Raw genomic sequence first — 19832 nt, 5'->3', positions numbered from 1 at the left:
TATTATTGATTATTCCGGATCCTTGGTGTGGGGTTTCTTCTTGACCGGAATTCATATTGATTGCGTTACGAAAGCGTATAAACCATATATCTTTCTGGCGGGGTCCCTCCCACGGTCCGGGGGTCACCAAGACCAGGTAGTTACCGGGAGGACCACGTAACACTAGGCACTGCATTGGTGGAAGGTTTGTGTCACTAGGCACTGCGTTGGTGGAAGGTTTGTATCACTGGACACTGTCAGTGGAAGGTTTATGTCACTGGGCACTGCGTCGGTGGAAGGTTTGTGACATGAAATGAAGGAAGAAATATGACACAGACATGACACATCACGGACATGGCACAGATACCACTTCCAAAATATGCGACAAAAGCATTGTCCCACCTTCACAGGCTGACCCCGTGTCCTTTACGTTACAAAATCGTCCCAATTGATACTTTGCTGGGACGCAATTTGTGTCTGTGGTCGTGCTGTGTCGTGTCCCACCATCGTGTCCGTGCTGTGTTGTTCTGTGTCATGCCGTATCGATGTCCCACCCCAGTCGAGGCGAAAGTGGGAGTGTGGGGTTGTGGTAAGGTGAGATCAGTTGCCGGCAGGCCATCACAGGTGTTTGGTTCACCACTCAAATCGCCCGTGTACATGTGCTGGTAGCTCGGTAGAGATGGTCTTACAGTTACGAATGACGGCTGTTTATTCCACCTAATCGTGGGGATGGCATATCCTCTCTCAATTGCGGTGGATAACCACATGATATAACCATCTCTGTTGTCTCATAACAGTTCTCTGTAAAATGTTCCGAGCACAAGAGCGAACATTTTGTAGGCCTGATCCACGCTCGGGTATGTCGGACAGATCTCGTCCAATTCATGGCAAACTTAGGTTCTTTCAGACATTGATGTAACATGAAACCATCTCGGTTTGTATTACTAAAACCTCCGAGGATACATTGATGGCATATTTGAGGAAAATCGAAAAATGCTTGAGTTAAATCGTACCACGATGTAACCCGTATACAATACGAATATGGCGGTCGACTTCTGAGAGTGATGTCACGGTTAGCTTGAAGAAGAAGATTTCGACTTTTAATCGCCAAATTGCCTGCTTTATAAATTACAACTCGGAGAAAGACACATCATATCTATTTTGTAGAGAATCAAGTTTCGAGGTGGTCGGAGCCTTTGAGTTCCCCTTTAAGGAGCACACCTTCAGGAAACATGTCAATACAGTCTAATCATATTTCCATAGGCCATGAACATTGAGAGCTCCACTCCACATTATGTAGACATGAGGAAACGATGGACAAAGCACTGCATTAGATGTTTAATGTTATATCGACCATCAGCTTCTCATCTACAGGACAAACTTTCAGCTGGGCCTCAGATAGATAAGGGTGTCACACTGTCACAACCTTTCTTACCTTACTCTGATATACCTTGTTTCAATTTTCATAAATAACTAACGCACATGCAGAATATGGCTCTGACGTGCCTCCATGTGATACCATGTGGAGGGAGTAACTCTGTGGCAAAGGCAGAAGCAATGGATGGGGCGAGGGGGGAATCCAAGGTGACACTGTGTTGGGGTAAGGGGTTCTCTCATGGCCCTACGTGTCGGGATCTCATGGTCGGTGGTGACATGTTACGTGTCGGGATCTCTTTGCAGGTGGTTACATGTTACGTGTCGGGATCTCTTTGCAGGTGGTTACATGTTATGTGTCGGGATCTCTTGGCAGGTGGTGACATGCTACATGTCAGGATCTCATGGTCGGTGGTGACATGTTACGTCTCGGGATCTCTTGGCAGGTGGTGACATGTTACGTGTCGGGATCTCTTGGCAAGTGGTGACATGTTACGGGTCAGGATCTCTTGGCAGGTGGTGACATGTTACGTGTCGGGATTTCTTGGCAGGTGGTGACATGTTACGTGTCGGGATCTCTTGGCAGGTGGTGACATGTTACGTGTCGGGATTTCTTGGCAAATGGTGACATGTTACATGTCTGGATCTCTTGGCAGGTGGTGATATGTTTTGAAACATCTCCCCCACGGCATTGCAAGTGGACATCAAAGATGGCTCTTCCCCAAAAGGCCATGCATTCTATTGGGAAACTGCAAAATAAACAAAAGCAAGAATGAGTGGGGTGACAATGATGTTTCTAGAGGATGTAAAACATACAGTAAACTTGACAAGTCACAGGAGTCTCGTTTTCCACACCTTACCTCTTACGGTGAGTCGGCATTCAGTCTGGTCTTCCCCGAGGTTGTTGTTGGCACGGCAGGTGAACAGAGCTCCGTCGAATGGAGCCGGCTTACGAACCTCGAGCGTACAAATGCCCTGGCAGGTAAACATGCGGAACCTCGGATCTTCAGATATGTCTAGACCATTCCGCAGCCACATGACCTTAGGCTGGGAAAAGCAAGGCATAAAAACAATGATTGTAAATGTTAATGCAGCAATTACAATACCAACCTTCCCACGTTAATCCCCCCCCCCCCCCTTCCCACGCCTCCTCCCCCCAAGCCCTCTCCCTTCCACACATCTCCCTGCTCTCAAATGTTGTGTTTGTGTGCTTCCCCTTCTCTCCCCATCTTGTTTTCCGCTCCCTCTTTTTATATATTTTGTTTGTCTGGTTGATTTGTTTGTGAAGTAAATGTTAGCTCTTTCACGAGCCTCGATTCAGTATACAAAAAAAAGAAAAAGAAAAGAAAAAAAGAAAAAAGAAAAGAGCAATCAGAGATTGCAAACCCTGGCCAGGATGTATTTTCAGTGGTTTTTAAGGCTTTTGTGTTAAAAGAAATATGGCGGCCCAACCACATGACCGTTGACGTCATCATTTTTTTTCCTAAACTAATTTAGTCCTAGATTATGCTCAAGAAATTTCAGATGAAATTTTGTACTTGTCAAATTCTGACGTCATAATGGAGGCACCTATGCCATCATCATTAACATATTTTATTCCCCATGGAGAGTTCTTTACAATGAGCCATGTCTCAATTTTTTCTATGCAGCGCTTTCGGAGATATCGAGGTGCAACGTTTTTCGGTTTTTCCAAGATGGCGGCCGAACCACGTGACCTATGACATCAATATTTTTTTCTCCACCAATTTATGCGTACAGGATGCTCAAGAAATTTCATCTTGATCGGAAGAAGTTTTGTACTTGTCGAATGATGACGTCATAATGGAGGCACCTATGACATCATCATTGACATATTTTATTCCCCAATGGAGAGTTCTTTACAATGAGCCATGTCTGATTTTTTTTTTCTATTGAGCGCTTTCGGAGATATATAGGTGCAAAGTTTTTCGGTTTTTCCAAGATGGCGGCCGAACCACGTGACCTATGACGTCATAATTATCATTAAAACATTCTACAGGTGGAGTTGCACCTATGGTGAAAATGTCCTGTCAATCGGACCAACGGTTGCAGAGAAAATCATATTTATTCTGTGTGGACAAACAGACAAAGAAACGGACTCAAATGCAATACCCTCTCCTCTGGCGAGGGTAACTACAACGGCATTAGGTAGAGAGCATACCTCCGCCAGGCTGAATAGTTTACATTTTGTATCCACTGATAGGCCGGATCTAGATCCGACATGAACCAAAATCTAATCGGCTTGTTCTTGTCACCTAACCAACTCGTCCACCACGTTTTGTCATAATCCGTCCACAACTTTTTGAAATATCCTGCTATGTATCGCTTTGGCATTGTCTTTCCATGGGGAAGAATCACTTCAAAATTATCGGGGTCGGATTTGGATCTTCACCAAAATCGAATCAATTCATCATTGTCACACACCCAAACTGTCCACCAAATTTCGTCCAAACTGTCCACCAAAGATTTTGAGATATCCTGCTCACAGACAAAAAAAAAGACAGGTGTGAAAACATAACCTCCATCCACCTACGGTGACGGAGGAAAGCATTGATATAATCATGTGAAGATAATGGATGGATGAATGTTGAGTAGAACTGGTAAGTCTAATGCTGGAGATGAATGTCAAAATGGAACTAAGTATGGAGGGAAGCAAGACCAGAACCAAGACTGGGTTGTTCATCACTATGGAAAAGTGGAGGTGGAGGTGGAGGGGAGACATGTAAGCCAAAGCAATATGGTGTGGGGTCCACAGGGCCGTTAGGTGGGCCCAGGAAAATTTGGGATTGTGAGCAATTTGGGATTTATGGCCACTTGCTGCTACCCTTTCTGTAAAAAAATTTAAGGCGATGGGGGCAACTTTATTGAGTGTACCGTTACATCCAAAAAAGTAAAGGAATAGGAACAAGTACAATGGAAAGGAATAGGAACAATGGAAAGGAATAGGAACAACAGTGAAATCCTACTATATTAAACAAGGCAATTTTGTGTATACGTCTGTATGTGTATGTACATGTACGTCTGAAAATCATAGGAAAAAGCACGGCTGGGCAGATCTCCACCAAATTCTGCCTACGGGTTGGTAAAACCCAGGGGCTAGGTCATGGGCATGAAAAAAAAACCTCCCCTACGAGGGGGTTGGTGGCGCTTACGCTTTCCACCTGTACACGTGCCACAGTGCAAGTGGTTTACTGACCCCTGCTGCAAACAGGAGGGATTATTTGACACGGTCCAAAATATATTAGACCCACCTCCCCTACTATCCCCCAAAACCCCTACACCAGGCTGCTCTCGGAGTGTTTCTAGCGACCTAAAAATCCAATCAGGTGAGCATGTGGTGAGAACAGCAGCTGCACATGGAGCGACGCTCCAAGATGACAACGATTTTCCAAGACATCAAAAGCAAATGAAACATCGGAATTCCTCCAGATCTGTTACAGGTGAGTCTAAAGCAACATTAGAGACAGAAAATAATGTGTGAAAATATAAAATGAAGGAGGAAACGATGGAGAGGGAAGGCCTCTCATCATACACTCTCCAAACGATAGTTTGTATTAAGCCCCTCTTTCGGAATACCCCGGGGGGCGGGGGAGGACCTATTAGCTACAACCTTTGCCTTATGAGTTGTGACGGACCCTTTTGTTCCCCTGCCAAGTTTGATTGAGATTTGACATTGGAGAACTATTAACGGCCAAATCGACCAAAGACAACAAACCAAATTGCATATTTTAGTGTGATGATGATTATGAGGATGAGGATAACAATGTTGATGAAACTAGAAATCTATCACGTGTTGTTAGCTAGTGCTCTCAACTGTCGGTCCGTGCATGCTATGGAGCAGTACGCGATGCGGAGCGGCTGCGACTCGAATCACATGTTCCCTGCCGTCCCCCACCTATCGATGCCCAAACCAAGACAAGTGGGTTGTGTTTGTTTTGGGGACCGAGGGTGATGTTAGAACCTTCGGGTTTCCCCTGACACAGCAGCTTAGTGTAGCGTTGTATCCAGCCACAGACACCACGTCTACAAGGGGGTGAGAGAACCGTGTAGGCTCAGACGGGTCTCGCTCCTGGAACACCGGGCGCTTGTACGCCAAACCTGCGAGAGGGTCGGGTGAGAGATTAGCAGGTGTGCTTGGGAATAAAGCATGGACTAAACAAACCTACAATGCATTGCCAAAATAAAAGCAACGCTCCTGATTGTAAACAAATGATCTACCATATAAAACATGTCCGCTTGTGTGTTTGTCTGTCCCCGTTCATAAGAGTAGGTTTTAAAGGCCAATCTTTCAATACAAATGTGTGTTCACTACGGTCTATTTTTACTTTGTAGTCCGTAGGGCAATCTGGAACAGCGTTTGTCTGTCCATCCGGTGTATGTATGTATGTCTCACAAATGCCGACCAATCAGGGCTGAGGATCTGGTCACATGACAGGGGGCAAGCAGATCCTCCACTCAGCAGAACCAAGCTCGACTATGCCGTTGTGAGACTATCGGTCTTGTTGAGGACAAAACAAACTCGAAAAACATTTTCCATTAAAGGGGTAATTATGTCTCTTCTATTGGAAATGTAGACGGTGGCTTGCAAACCGAGCCTCAAGGGCGGTGTACAGAAGCGGTTTTTAAATAATCACAATAAATACAAGGTGCAGGGAGGTGAAATTGGCTGCACGTGTTGAGCAACGTACGCAGAGTCAAACGAGTGTTCATTTACGTCTGTAGGATGTCTAAAAAATAACGATTATATGAGCACACCTGACACTAGGCCGAGGCTTCAGACTTTGGCACGCTCACGCGGCTGCACGGGCTTTTTACGAGTAACTTTATAATCCATGTTGTGAATACTATCACGTGAACTCCATATGTTGCTACCCAGTAGCATGACCTTTGGCATCATACAATGAGTGCTGTGAGGGCATCCGATCGATGGTGTCCTGTATCATCGGATCGGATCGAGGATATAATCACAGTCTCACCAAGATTTTGCCAAATATGGAATAGATTTTTTTGCAGATTATTATGACAGAGATTGGGTTCTCCTGAATGTTGGATGGCGTTCATGTGAGGGCTTTGTGGTACCCAGGGCAGAAGCTGCAGCCCATTCATTCTCTTCCTGGCACAGGTGGTTCTGGACATACATGTGACACCACTTTCCTACAGAAAATGTGATCCATACGCAGGCAAAATTCCTAACTGGTACAGTGGTGAGAGGAAGTCTTGTGTATTAAGGAAAAGGCGGAGAACCTGATCTCTACCAAGTACAAGATCTGCAACAAAATCTACTCCATATTTGGCAGAATCTGAATCAGTCTGTGGTACGGAATATCATCGATCCAACACCTTCATGGGTCAAAGCACCATGTGATGCCAAAGGTCATGCTACCAGATACCAACATACGGATTCCATTTGATTGTGTGCGTATCACGAATTGTTAAAATTAGGTTCGAGTCACAATCAAGTACGTTTGTTTTATTCCAGGAAGGAACTCACAATGAACAAAACGAATGAAAGTTTTCATCTTGTCTTTTCTTGTCTTTCATCTTGTCATCTTGTCTTAAGTCTTTCATCATGTGTTTCAATCCTGACAAATCTCACACTCTTACTTCGTCTCTCCGAAAAGATCGACTGGACAACCCTCCCATCTACTTTCTCAACAATCCTCTCCAAGAAGTTCTGTCACTCAAGCTTTTGGGTCTCACTATCTGCCATGATCTTTCTTGGGAAAACCACATTTCCAAGCTGGCCTGCAAAGCCAGTCGCCGACTGGGCATCCTCCGTCGTGCGAAGTCCTTCCTTGGCACACCTGAGCTCCTCACCACATACAAGGCTTTCATCCGCAGCTCAATGGAATACGTCTCTCCCCTATGGGCCGGTGCTCCTGCCTCACACCTAGCTCGGCTTCACGCTGTTGAAACCAAAGCGTTCAGAATCATCGGAATCTCCCGCGATGACGCTATCTCCGAGGGCCTTTCACTCACTCACCGCAGGCAGGTTGGTCGTCTTTCTGTCTTCTACCGACTCCTCTCCGGCCTTGCTCCCCCAGCTCTCTCTGTGCTTTGTCCCCCAAATATTCCTACAGGTCGCACAAGATCTGCCAGCAACCCTCTTATGGTTAAACTGCCAAAATCTCTCAAATGTTGTGTTTGTGTCCTTCCCCCTCTCTCCCCATCTTGTCTACCGCTACCCTTATTATATGTTTTGTGTGTCTGTTTGATTCTTTGTGTGATTAATGTTAGCTCTTTCACGAGCCCCGATCCTGCATACAAAAATAAATAAATAATATCTCCAACCAGACTCTCACGACCGTAATAACCTTTGTTCACCGAAAAGTTCGACCCGAATGACAGGTCAACTCTAACTAATAAATTATGTTTAAAAAAACAACAACAAGTTAACAACAGTTGGATTATAGGCCCACACACGTGACGTTAAAAGTGCGGTTAAGCAATTGGTTCACTTCTGTCTGTCTTTAAATTGATTTAAATTGAATGTTTGATTTTAAACACGAATCGGAAAACAAACCTGTAGGTTTTCATTACTTTGTCTCTAAATTTATCAGGATCGAGCATGCTGAAAGAGGAGTGAGATCATTATTTTTCAAACAAAATTGAAAATCATTCCAAACAGGAAACTTACTGTTTGTAACGACGTCATAAAGGAAACAAACACCAGGCACGAATAACTAATGTAACCTGTTAAATAAGGTGGTGTATAAGACACTGCATCAACGGCGGTGAACTATAGAATTTCTTTGCTCCGACCTTTAAAAATTGAATTATATACTTGAACACTGCAGGACACAAATCGCATTTTATCAATTTTAAAACCCTTCTGTTTAGCAGTACTTGGACAGATTAATTAATTCCCTGAGGGCAAAGTAAGAATGAGAAAAACTATGAGAATCAGCATTCATGCTGCGATGCCCTGAGGGCAGAATAACTGCTTGAAATTGTGCATTCTGACAAATATGGCGGCACTCATATCTGTTCCTTTCCCCTTCCCTCTCCTCTCCTCACCCTCCCCTAATCCCCTCACCCTCCTCTGATCCTCCTGTCAACCTCCCGTCACCTCCCCTAACCCCCTCCTCTCCCCTCACCCTCCACATCCCTCCCCCACCCCCCGGCCTTTCCCCACTCCTCTCTCTCTCCCCTCACTCATCCCTCCCCCTCCATGCCCCTCCGCTCCCCCCCTGCCCCCTCTGCTCCCTCTCCTCTCTTAATATTCCTATCACTAAGCAACACCGCATTGCCCGGCAACACCGGGCACCTTTGCGAGTGGTACACAACATAATAGTGTTGTGGAAATGACTCCTATGTGTCAATAAATGCTTAATATAGCGTAGATATTTCATTAGTAAGTTTTTAGGATAAGCATATAATTAATTAATGTGACATCAAATATGCATTTTGTTTAGGTAGAAACGTCAAACCCATTCTAATGTGTGTGTGTAAAAATCCTCATCCCTGTGAGCCGATATCAAATGTTCTTATCCCTTGTTATCTGTCTTATATGTCTCTTTTTAGTGTTTTGCAGGCCGCAATGCCCAGTTAAAGCGGGAAATGTCATCCTCAATGCTAAAAAGCAAGTCCTCGTAAGATGGGAAGGGGAGAGGGGGGTAGGGGTAGGGGGAGGGGGAGGTGCGAGGAGGAGTTCACCGCCACCCACTGGCCGGAACCCTCAGCCAATGGAGAGCGAGATGGGAGGGGCACAGCGCGTCACTGATGACATATCTCCACGAGGTAATAAAAGGGCACGGTGTTGAGATGCAGATGCTGTGACTAATCACTAAGAGAGAGTGCGTTAATTAACAGCTGCTGTGTGACGCCACACCTTCACCTCATCAGTCACGCAACCGCTGGTTGTGATTTTCGTTTGCCATGATGGCTTCAGCTGGTGGTCATAAATATGTCTGGTTAAAGGTGGATTGGTCGCAGTCTCCATATCGCTAGATAACCGAGTTACATGACCTTCATCCAGGTTTGCTCAGCCTAATTATATCGGTCACATGGTCGCCTATCGGCGTAGAGCTTGGGTGGCTCAATGGTTCCAACGCATACGGTAGCGGAGATAAAAGACCATGGCCCGACCAGGAGCTGTGGAGTCACCTGACCTCTACCAGTACCAGGCAACTCACCAGATCAGTGCCGGGCAACCAGAGGACCAATTGACCATCACAAGGCAATGGGGAAACTGAGTTACTGGATCAGAGAGAAGACATTCAAGATGGCAGAAGGTTTTAGATTATAGCCGAATCATTTCCCTTTGATTTATTGATATGTTAATATGCTTTAGCTCTGGTTCATATGTCGGTTATTTCTGGCTCCAGATCGTCCAGTGGAGGGGGAAGGGAGAGGGAATAGGGAAGGGGGTTGGTACTTGGTGGTCATGGGGAAAAGAACCGTGGTGGAGCAACAAAGTACAGGACCCGGAAACCGAACGTCTTGGATCTCTCTTTTCTCACACGAATACATAAGAACCTAACGAGAGCATTGGCAAAAATCAATTAAAAATCGATTCCGCTCGTTGATCGGAGGTGTAGTAACTGCTCATGGGAAAAGGAAGTCAACACCTTCAGATCACAGTCATTGCGATGGTGTTTACCGGATTTTTGGATGTATGCGCTGTCTTTGGAGGTGCAAGCCGTCTCACTAAGGCCGCACACGTTCTCAGAGAACACTCGGAAGAAGTACGCGTTGCCAAGTACCAGGTCTGACACGACGCAGTGCGTGCGGCGATACCGCTCGAATACCGTGAACCATTCCTGGGCAAGGGGGTGGGTAACAGGTCTTTGGACTTGGGGCGCACACAATTTATTCTGTACCGACTTAAGGAAAATGGCAGAGTTGGGGTTAGATGGTGACGATGAGCGAGGAGGACGCATACAATGAGTGATTTAAAGAAAAAACACACACAGACAGACAGACAGACACATACACAGACAGACAGACAGACACACACAAACATGCACACGGACACACACACACACACACACAGAAAAACAGACACAGACACAGACACACACAGACACACACACAGACACATAGCACTATATAAAAAAGAGGATGCAGAGATGCTGTTGTTGACCAAACATTATGAAAAGCACCTCTTTACAATCATGACGTCATAGTTAAATGTACTCAGGGTGATGTTTTCATGCAAGTCTGTATCCCTCAAGTTATGGAGGATGTAGCGAATGCAGCCACAACACCGTCATCCATCAGATGCTTTGGGTATCATTATTACAGATCATGAGGACTCTTTGTGCTTATAAAATATATATGATGCATATACTGGGAGAACAACTTGGTCAGGAGGATCACGGGAGTGAAGAGGATGGATAGAAGGAGAATGGATGAACTGATGGAGGAGATTGGTGAAATGGGCTGGACATTTGGTGTGGAAAGGGGAAGAAAGAAGGGTAAAGAGAGCAGATGCGTTGAAGGAGCAAGGTAGGAGGAATTTTAAGGTAGACCACGGTTGAGATGGGAGGATTGTGTGAAGAGGGATATCAGGAAGGTGAGGGTGGTTGGTGAATGGAGAGAGTTGGCTGAGGAGAGAAGGGAGTGGAGGAGTGTCGTGGTCAAGGCAGGGCAGGAGCTTGGTGCCATCGGACCTCACCCCTTACAAAGGGAAGAAGAGGAGAGCACCAAACTACACACAAATCCCCTTTGGTCGAAGACTTACCATAGACTTGCTATCTGCTTTCTGCACGGAATATCCTGCCAGCTCGGCATTGCCATCGTCTATCGGTGGCTGCCAGGAGAGCGACACATTGCTGCTCCACACCTCCTCCACTGTGACTGCACGGGGAGGCGACGGTCGTTCTGGGAGGGACGGACGGTATCAACGCTGGAGCACATGTGATGCCAGAGCTATACATCCTTCAGGTCCACCAGAACAAAAATGTTCTCCCAATTATCCCCTCCTGGTAAAATAAAAATGAACATATGTCACCCACAGGGTGAACCGTATCTTGCCAAAATGTGAAAATTCCGTTTTTTCGTCATGACGTCATCAAATGACGTCATAGCGTCAAACTGTTTACAGATCTGGGAAGCACTCATCAAGGGCATTCATATGAGGTATTACTCGATATGGTACCTACGATTTCAAAATTTGACCTTGGGGTCAATAATTTTCGACCTCCAGCGCTAACCATGAAGGTCAAGGCCGATCGCCACCAAAAACTAATCAGCTGAGCGCCGGACCATATACTAGATTCCCATGAAGTTTGGAGACGATCCGATCAAAGTTACTCAAAAAATTAGTGTTTCGTCGACCTCCATGATTGACCACAAAGTGACCTTGACCTTTGACCTTGACCTTCAAAATTTTGTGTGCTGAAGGGTATCTCTATAGGACTCTGATATGCGAAGTTACAGGAGTTTCCAATAATAACTGTGGTCTACAGAGTGATCTAAACGTGAAAAAAAAATGATTAACCACAAACAAAAAAACAAACAAATAAACATATGTCACCCACAGGGTGAACCGTATCTTGCCATTTGACCTTGACCTTAATAATTTCGTATGGTGAATAGTATGTCTTCATGACCAACGCACATGAAATATTGAAAGATTTTGATGAGAACTGAGGAAATAATTTTTTCATGAAAATTCCGTTTTTTCGTCATGACGTCATCAAATGACGTCATAGCGTCAAACTGTTTACAGATCTGGGAAGCACTCATCAAGGGCATTCATATGAGGTATTACTCGATATGGTACCTACGATTTCAAAATTTGACCTTGGGGTCAATAATTTTCGACCTCCAGCGCTAACCATGAAGGTCAAGGCCGATCGCCACCAAAAACTAATCAGCTGAGCGCCGGACCATATACTAGATTCCCATGAAGTTTGGAGACGATCCGATCAAAGTTACTCAAAAAATAAGGGTTTCGTTGACCTCCATGATTGACCGCAAAGTGACCTTGACCTTTGACCTTGACCTTCAAAATTTTGTGTGCTGAAGGGTATCTCTATAGGACTCTGATATGCGAAGTTACAGGAGTTTCCAATAATAACTGTGGTCTACAGAGTGATCTAAACGTGAAAAAAAAATGATTAACCACAAACAAACAAACAAAAAAAACAAACATACAAGCTGACTAATACATCTTGCAAAAACTTCGTTTTGGCAAGATAACAAACATACAAGCTGACTAATACATCTTGCAAAAACTTCGTTTTGGCAAGATAATAAAATAACCCATATTTCCAGGCTTTCTGCACACCTTCATTTTTGTACACCGCACCTTTCCTATGCCATCTCCAGGCATTGCAAAAAGTCATTGCCGGGCACCGAAGGGGGCTTGGCAGTGACGCACGCTGAAAGGGAGTACTCAGTTTTCACTCTGGTTGTTTGTTTTCTTGCTTTCTTGTTGTACACCGCACCTTTCCTATGCCATCTCCAGGCATTGCAAAACGTCATTGCCGGGCACCGAAGGGGGCTCGGCAGTGACGCACGCTGAAAGGGAGTACTCAGTTTTCACTCTGGTTGTTTGTTTGTTTTCTTTCTTGTTTTCTTTCTTGTTTGTTGTACACCGCACCTTTCCGATGCCATCTCCAGGCATTGCGAAACGTCATTGCCGGGCACCGAAGGGGGCTCGGCAGTGACGCACGCTGAAAGGGAGTACTCAGTTTTCACTCTCGTTGTTTTCTTGCTTTCTTGCTTTCTTGTTTGTTGTACACCGCTCCTTTCCTATGCCATCTCCAGGCATTGCAAATCGTCATTGCTGGGCACCGAAGGGGGCTCGGCAGTGACGCACGCTGAAAGAGAGTACTCAGTTTTCACTCTGGTTGTTTGTTTTCTTGCTTTCTTGTTGTACACCGCACCTTTCCTATGCCATCTCCAGGCATTGCAAAACGTCATTGCCGGGCACCGAATGGGGCTCGGCTTTCTTGTTTGTTGTACACCGCTCCTTTCCTATGCCATCTCCAGGCATTGCAAATCGTCATTGCTGGGCACCGAAGGGGGCTCGGCAGTGACGCACGCTGAAAGAGAGTACTCAGTTTTCACTCTGGTTGTTTGTTTTCTTGCTTTCTTGTTGTACACCGCACCTTTCCTATGCCATCTCCAGGCATTGCAAAACGTCATTGCCGGGCACCGAATGGGGCTCGGCAGTGACGCACGCTGAAAGGGAGTACTCAGTTTTCACTCTGGTTGTTTGTTTGTTTTCTTTCTTGTTTTCTTTCTTGTTTGTTGTACACCGCACCTTTCCGATGCCATCTCCAGGCATTGCGAAACGTCATTGCCGGGCACCGAAGGGGGCTCGGCAGTGACGCACGCTGAAAGGGAGTACTCAGTTTTCACTCTCGTTGTTTTCTTGCTTTCTTGCTTTCTTGTTTGTTGTACACCGCTCCTTTCCTATGCCATCTCCAGGCATTGAAAATCGTCATTGCTGGGCACCGAAGGGGGCTCGGCAGTGACGCACGCTGAAAGAGAGTACTCAGTTTTCACTCTGGTTGTTTGTTTTCTTGCTTTCTTTCTTTCTTGTTTGTTTGTTTGTTTGTCCAGGCGATATCTCAGCCATCCTTTGAGCTAGGAAGCTGAAATTTCGGCACAATAGTGAGCAAGTCCTTTGTCAAAAACGGTATTTTTTGTTTTTTGATTAATCAATTAATTGATGAGTTATTTAATTATTAGCGATTAATTAAGTACTTATTTAATTAATTAAATTTCATTTCTCTTCTGACCATTAACTCAGGCACCTTTTGAGTTAGGAAGCTCATATTTGGACATGCCAATGACCAGGTGATTTGGCTGCAAAGGCTATTTTTGATTTATTAATTAATCAATTAATCGATTAATTATTTAATTATTTGATTAATGACAAAAAAAATTCTTTTTTTTAAAGTTACAGATTCTGATGAAATGGTGGTGGTTTATGTGTTCTCTGACCGAATTGATTAATAATTTAATTTTTTGATGATTATTATTTATTTATTTTCATTATTAATCATTTATTTATCTTCTTTCTCATTTGGCCAATATCTCAGGCACCTTTTGAGTTCGGAAGCTAATATTTGGACATGAGTGACCAAGTGATGTGGCTATCAAGGATATTTTTGATTTATTGATTAATCAATTAATCAATGTATCGATTAATTATTTAATTATTCGATTAATTACTTTAAAAAAATAATTCCCCAGTTACAGATTCTGATGAAATGGTGGTGGTTTATGTGTTCTGTGACCGAATTGATTGATAATTTAATTTTTTAATGATTATTATTTATTTATTTTCATTATTAATCATTTATTTCTTTTCTTTCTCATTTGGCCAATATCTCAGGCACCTTTTGAGCTGGGAAGCTAATATTTGGACATGACAGTGACCAAGTGATGTGGCTATCAAGGATATTTTTGATTTATTGATTAATCATTTAATCGATTAATTATTTATTGATTAATCGATTAATTATTTATTGATTAAGCAATTAATTATTAAATTTTTTATTAATGACTTATTTAATTAAATTTCTAAAGGATACATCTTCGGATGAAGCAGTAGTGGTTTAGTTATGCGATTAGCCAATTGATAATGAAAATATTTTGTGATAATCTTTTATTGATTTTAATTATACAATTAATCAATCAATTAGCGTACACCTCTCTATGAGCTGAACTGCGGCAATGCCGCGCTGTATAATATTTAATTATTTGGCATGGGGGCGGTGTACTTTGAATGTATGTGTACTTGTTTGTATTCTTTCTTGTTTTCTTTCTTGTTTGTTTGGCCAGGCGATATCTCAGCCATCCTTTGAGCTAGGAAGCTGAAATTTCGGCACAATAGTGAGCAAGTCCTTTGTCAAAAACGGTATTTTTTTTTTTGAATAATCAATTAATTGAGGAGTTATTTAATTATTAGCGATTAATTAAGTACTTATTTAATTAATCAAATTTCATTTCTCTTCTGACCATTAACTCGGGCACCTTTTGAGTTAGGAAGCTGATATTTGGACATGCCAATGACCAGGTGATTTGGCTGCAAAGGCTATTTTTGATTTATCAATTAATCAATTAATCGATTAATTATTTAATTATTCGATTAATGGCTAAAACATTTTTTTTAAGTTACACATTCTGATGAAATGGTGGTGGTTTATGTGTTCTATGACCGAATTGATTAATAATTTAATTTTTTAATGATTATTATTTATTTATTTTCATTATTAATCATTTATTTATTTTCTTTCTCATTTGGCCAATATTTCAGGCACCTTTTGAGCTCGGAAGCTAATCTTTGAACATGAGTGACCAAGTGATGTGGCTATCAAGGATATTTTTGATTTATTGATTCATCAATTAATCAATTCATCAATAAATTATTTAATTATTCGATTAATGACTCAATTTTTTTTTTTAAGTTACACATTCTGATGAAATGGTGGTGGTTGCTGTGTTCTGTGACCGAATTGATTAATAATTTAATTTTTTCATGATTATTATTTATTTATTTTCATTATTAATCATTTATTTATTTTCTTTCTCATTTGGCCAATATCTCAGGCACCTTTTCAGCTAGGAAGCTAATATTTGGACATGACAATGACCAAGTGATGTGGCTATCAAGGATATTTTTGATTTATTGATTAATCATTTAATCGATTAATTATTTCTTGATTAATCAATTAATTATTTATTTTTTTATTAATGACTTATTGAATTAAATTTCTAAAAGATACATCTTCGGATGAAGCACTAGTGGTTTACTTATGCTATTAGCCAATTGATTAAGAAAATATTTCGTGATAATCTTTTATTGATTTTAATTATACAATTAATCAATCAATTAGTGTACACCTCTCCTTCCCAATGCAGCCTCTATGAGCTGCACTGCGGTATTGCCGGGCGCCGGAGCCACCCCGGCAATGCCGCGCTGTAGGATATTTAATTATTTGGCATGGGGGCGGTGTACTTTGAATGTATCTGTACTTGTTTTGTTCCTCTTTTCTCTCGTTTGTGGAACCTCCCTGAGGCTGTTCAATACCACTCTACCCTCCAGATCTCCAAGCAGGAGGTGCAACACCACCTCACATCACCCCATTCCTACCCATCATATTTTATACCCCCATTCACCCCACCCAACCCCAATTATCTTGCGTACCGGTTAAACGTGGTCATGCCTACTTGCAAACACAGCATTTGGATCTCATGCGGGACTTGGTACACACATCATATGCACAACAGGGACATTACAAGCCACATTGGTGGACTTTACATGGACTACAGGGACATTAGCAGAAAAAACGACAACTCTACAGTATTCCAACTTGGGATTCAAGCATCATCTCCTCAACGTGGAATAGCAAACAGGACAACCTGAGGACAATACCTTAAATGATACATTTCTACCTACAGTTGTCATACATTATTTGATATTCCATGATTTATATTTTAGGGAGTCCAGAGGTTCAACGAGCATAGTTACACGGGTTACATTAAATACAGGATCCTCAACCTCATAACTATGAAAGAACATTTGATCCAGAACGTTAACGGTGGCTTCACCAGACTGGGTGAGCAAAGCCAAATAGTCTACAATACCAGATCTACGATCATGGTGACGTATGTAAACAAGCAACTACATCGTCTCTTGAGTTGAGGAATACACATGGATCCCATACCAACGACCTGCAGGTTGATTGTGGCTTGATCAGTGAGCTGCTCGAGCTTGAGTGTGAGTGAGTAGAGGCCCGAGTGCGCACGATCGCAGTGCCGGATGTACAGGATGGAGTCCGATTCCCCATTCCTGACACTCACAGCACTTGAGTCCAGTGGTTGCTCATCCTTCTCCCAAAGGACAGAAGGAGGTGGCTTTCCCTGGACGTGTCCATCAACACGACACACACACACACACACACACACACACACACACACACACACACACACACACACACACACACACACACACACACACACACACACACACACTTTCATGGTGTAGATCCCCTAAACACACATCCATTGGAATACTCTCGACAATATCTAAACATCCATTGAGCTTCGCTCTCCTGAATCCTTACGCCAGGTTCTTTCTTCAATATCTCAACATCCGGTCAGACTCGGTCTCCAGAACCCTTACACCAAGTACTTTCTACAATATCTCAACATCCGGTCAGCCTCACTTTACTGAACCCTTATAATCAAGTACTTTCTACAACATCTCAACATCTGGTCAGACTCACTTTACTGAACCCTTATAATCAAGTACTTTCTACAATATCTCAACATCCGATCAGACTCACTCTCCTGAACCCTTACACCAAGTACTTTCTACAATATCTCAACATCCGGTCAGCCTCACTCTACTGAACCCTTACACCAAGTACTTTCTACAGTATCTCAACATCCGATCAGCCTCACTCTCCTGAACCCTTACACCAAGTACTTTCTACAATATCCCAACATCCGATCAGCCTCACTCTCCTGAACCCTTACACCAAGTACTTTCTACAGTATCTCAACATCCGATCAGCCTCACTCTTCTGAACCCTTACACCAAGTACTTTCTACAATATCTCAACATCCGGTCAGCCTCACTCTACTGAACCCTTACACCAAGTACTTTCTACAATATCTCAACATCCGGTCAGCCTCACTCTACTGAACCCTTACACCAAGTACTTTCTACAATATCTCAACATCCGATCAGCCTCACTCTCCTGAACCCTTACACCAAGTACTTTCTACAATATCCCAACATCCGATCAGCCTCACTCTCCTGAACCCTTACACCAAGTACTTTCTACAGTATCTCAACATCCGATCAGCCTCACTCTTCTGAACCCTTACACCAAGTACTTTCTACAATATCTCAACATCCGGTCAGCCTCACTCTACTGAACCCTTACACAAAGTACTTTCTACAATATCTCAACATCCGGTCAGCCTCACTCTTCTGAACCCTTACACCAAGTACTTTCTACAATATCCCAACATCCGATCAGCCTCACTCTACTGAACCCTTATAATCAAGTACTTTCTACAACATCTCAACATCCGATCAGCCTCACTCTCCTGAACCCTTATACCATGTACTTTCTACAATCCCTCAACATCCGGTCAGCCTCACTCTCCTGAACCCTTATGCCAAGTATACAATCTCTCAACATCCAGCAGCCTCGCTCTCCTGAACCCTTATAATCAAGTACTTTCTACAATATCTCAACATCCGGCCAGACTCGCTCTCCTGAACCCTTATAATCAAGTGCTTTCTACAATATCTCAACATCCGATCAGCCTCACTCTCCTGAACCCTTATAATCAAGTACTTTCTACAATATCTCAACATCCGGCCAGACTCGCTCTCCTGAACCCTTATAATCAAGTACTTTCTACAATATCTCAACATCTGATCAGCCTCACTCTCCTGAACCCTTATACCACGTACTTTCTACAATATCTCCAATTCTGATCAGCCTCACTCTCCTGAACCCTTATAATCAAGTACTTTCTACAATATCTCAACATCCGGCCAGACTCACTCTATTGAACCCTTATAATCAAGTACCTTCTACAACATCTCAACATCTGGTCAGACTCGCTCTCCTGAACCCTTACACCAAGTACTTTCTACAATATCTCAACATCCGGCCAGACTCGCTCTCCTGAACCCTTATAATCAAGTACTTTCTACAATATCTCAACATCCAGTCAGACTCGCTCTCCTGAACCCTTATAATCAAGTACTTTCTACAACATCTCAACATCTGGTCAGACTCGCTCTCCTGAACCCTTATACCAAGTACATTCTACAATATCTCAACATCCGGTCAGCCTCACTCTCCTGAACCCTTACACCAAGTACTTTCTACAGTATCTCAACGTCCGGTCAAACTCGGTCTCCTGAACCCTTAAACCAAGTACTTTCTACAGTATCTTAACATCCGGTCAGATTCGGTCTCCTGAACCCTTACACCAAGTACTTTCCACAACATCTCAACATCTGGTCAGACTCGCTCTCCTGAACCCTTATACCAAGTACATTCTACAATATCTCAACATCCGGTTAGCCTCACTCTCCTGAACCCTTATGCCAAGTATACAATCTCTCAACATCCGGTCATCTTCGCTCTCCTGAACCCCAATACCAAGTACATTCTACAATATCTCAACATCCGGTTAGCCTCACTCTCCTGAACCCTTATGCCAAGTATACAATCTCTCAACATCCGGTCATCTTCGCTCTCCTGAACCCTAATACCAAGTATACAATCTCTCAACATCCGGTCATCCTCGCTCTCCTGAACCCTTTCTGAAGTTCATACGACAACACCTATGGCTTTGGCTTCCTATGCTGTACTAGGGATACTCACCTGGAAAGGGATGACGATATTGACCGTCTCTCCGACCTTCCTGGTGAGTCCTTGTCGTAGGTTTCTTGGAAGCAGCACTCGTGGCCGTTCTGGGAGTGAAACACACCACCACTCACTACACCAAAAAACACCATGAAA

The 19832-nt window shown here is 43.3% G+C and overlaps 1 protein-coding gene across 1 annotated transcript in view; it reads right to left on the bottom strand.

Annotated features, from left to right (window-relative positions):
- Positions 1 to 1295: 1295 nt before the first annotated feature.
- LOC137421138 (myosin-binding protein C, cardiac-type-like) overlaps positions 1296 to 19832 on the bottom strand; it is a 146710-nt gene continuing 128173 nt past the window's right edge. Inside the window, exons 22-28 of the mRNA XM_068106888.2 lie at positions 19695 to 19783; positions 17004 to 17199; positions 11057 to 11196; positions 9974 to 10133; positions 5333 to 5469; positions 2214 to 2400; positions 1296 to 2102 (exon numbers count right to left, since the gene is read on the bottom strand). Of these exons, the coding sequence (XP_067962989.2) occupies positions 2092 to 2102; positions 2214 to 2400; positions 5333 to 5469; positions 9974 to 10133; positions 11057 to 11196; positions 17004 to 17199; positions 19695 to 19783 (920 nt within the window). The 3' untranslated portion in view covers positions 1296 to 2091. The remainder of the gene's footprint in view (positions 2103 to 2213; positions 2401 to 5332; positions 5470 to 9973; positions 10134 to 11056; positions 11197 to 17003; positions 17200 to 19694; positions 19784 to 19832) is intronic.

Source organism: Myxine glutinosa, chromosome 1 (assembly GCF_964187855.1).
Source record: "Myxine glutinosa chromosome 1, kmMyxGlut1.1, whole genome shotgun sequence".
NCBI classification, from domain to species: domain Eukaryota; kingdom Metazoa; phylum Chordata; class Myxini; order Myxiniformes; family Myxinidae; genus Myxine; species Myxine glutinosa.
The sequence above is the reverse complement of the archived record's forward strand: the minus strand, read 5'-3'. Positions and strand labels throughout refer to the sequence as shown.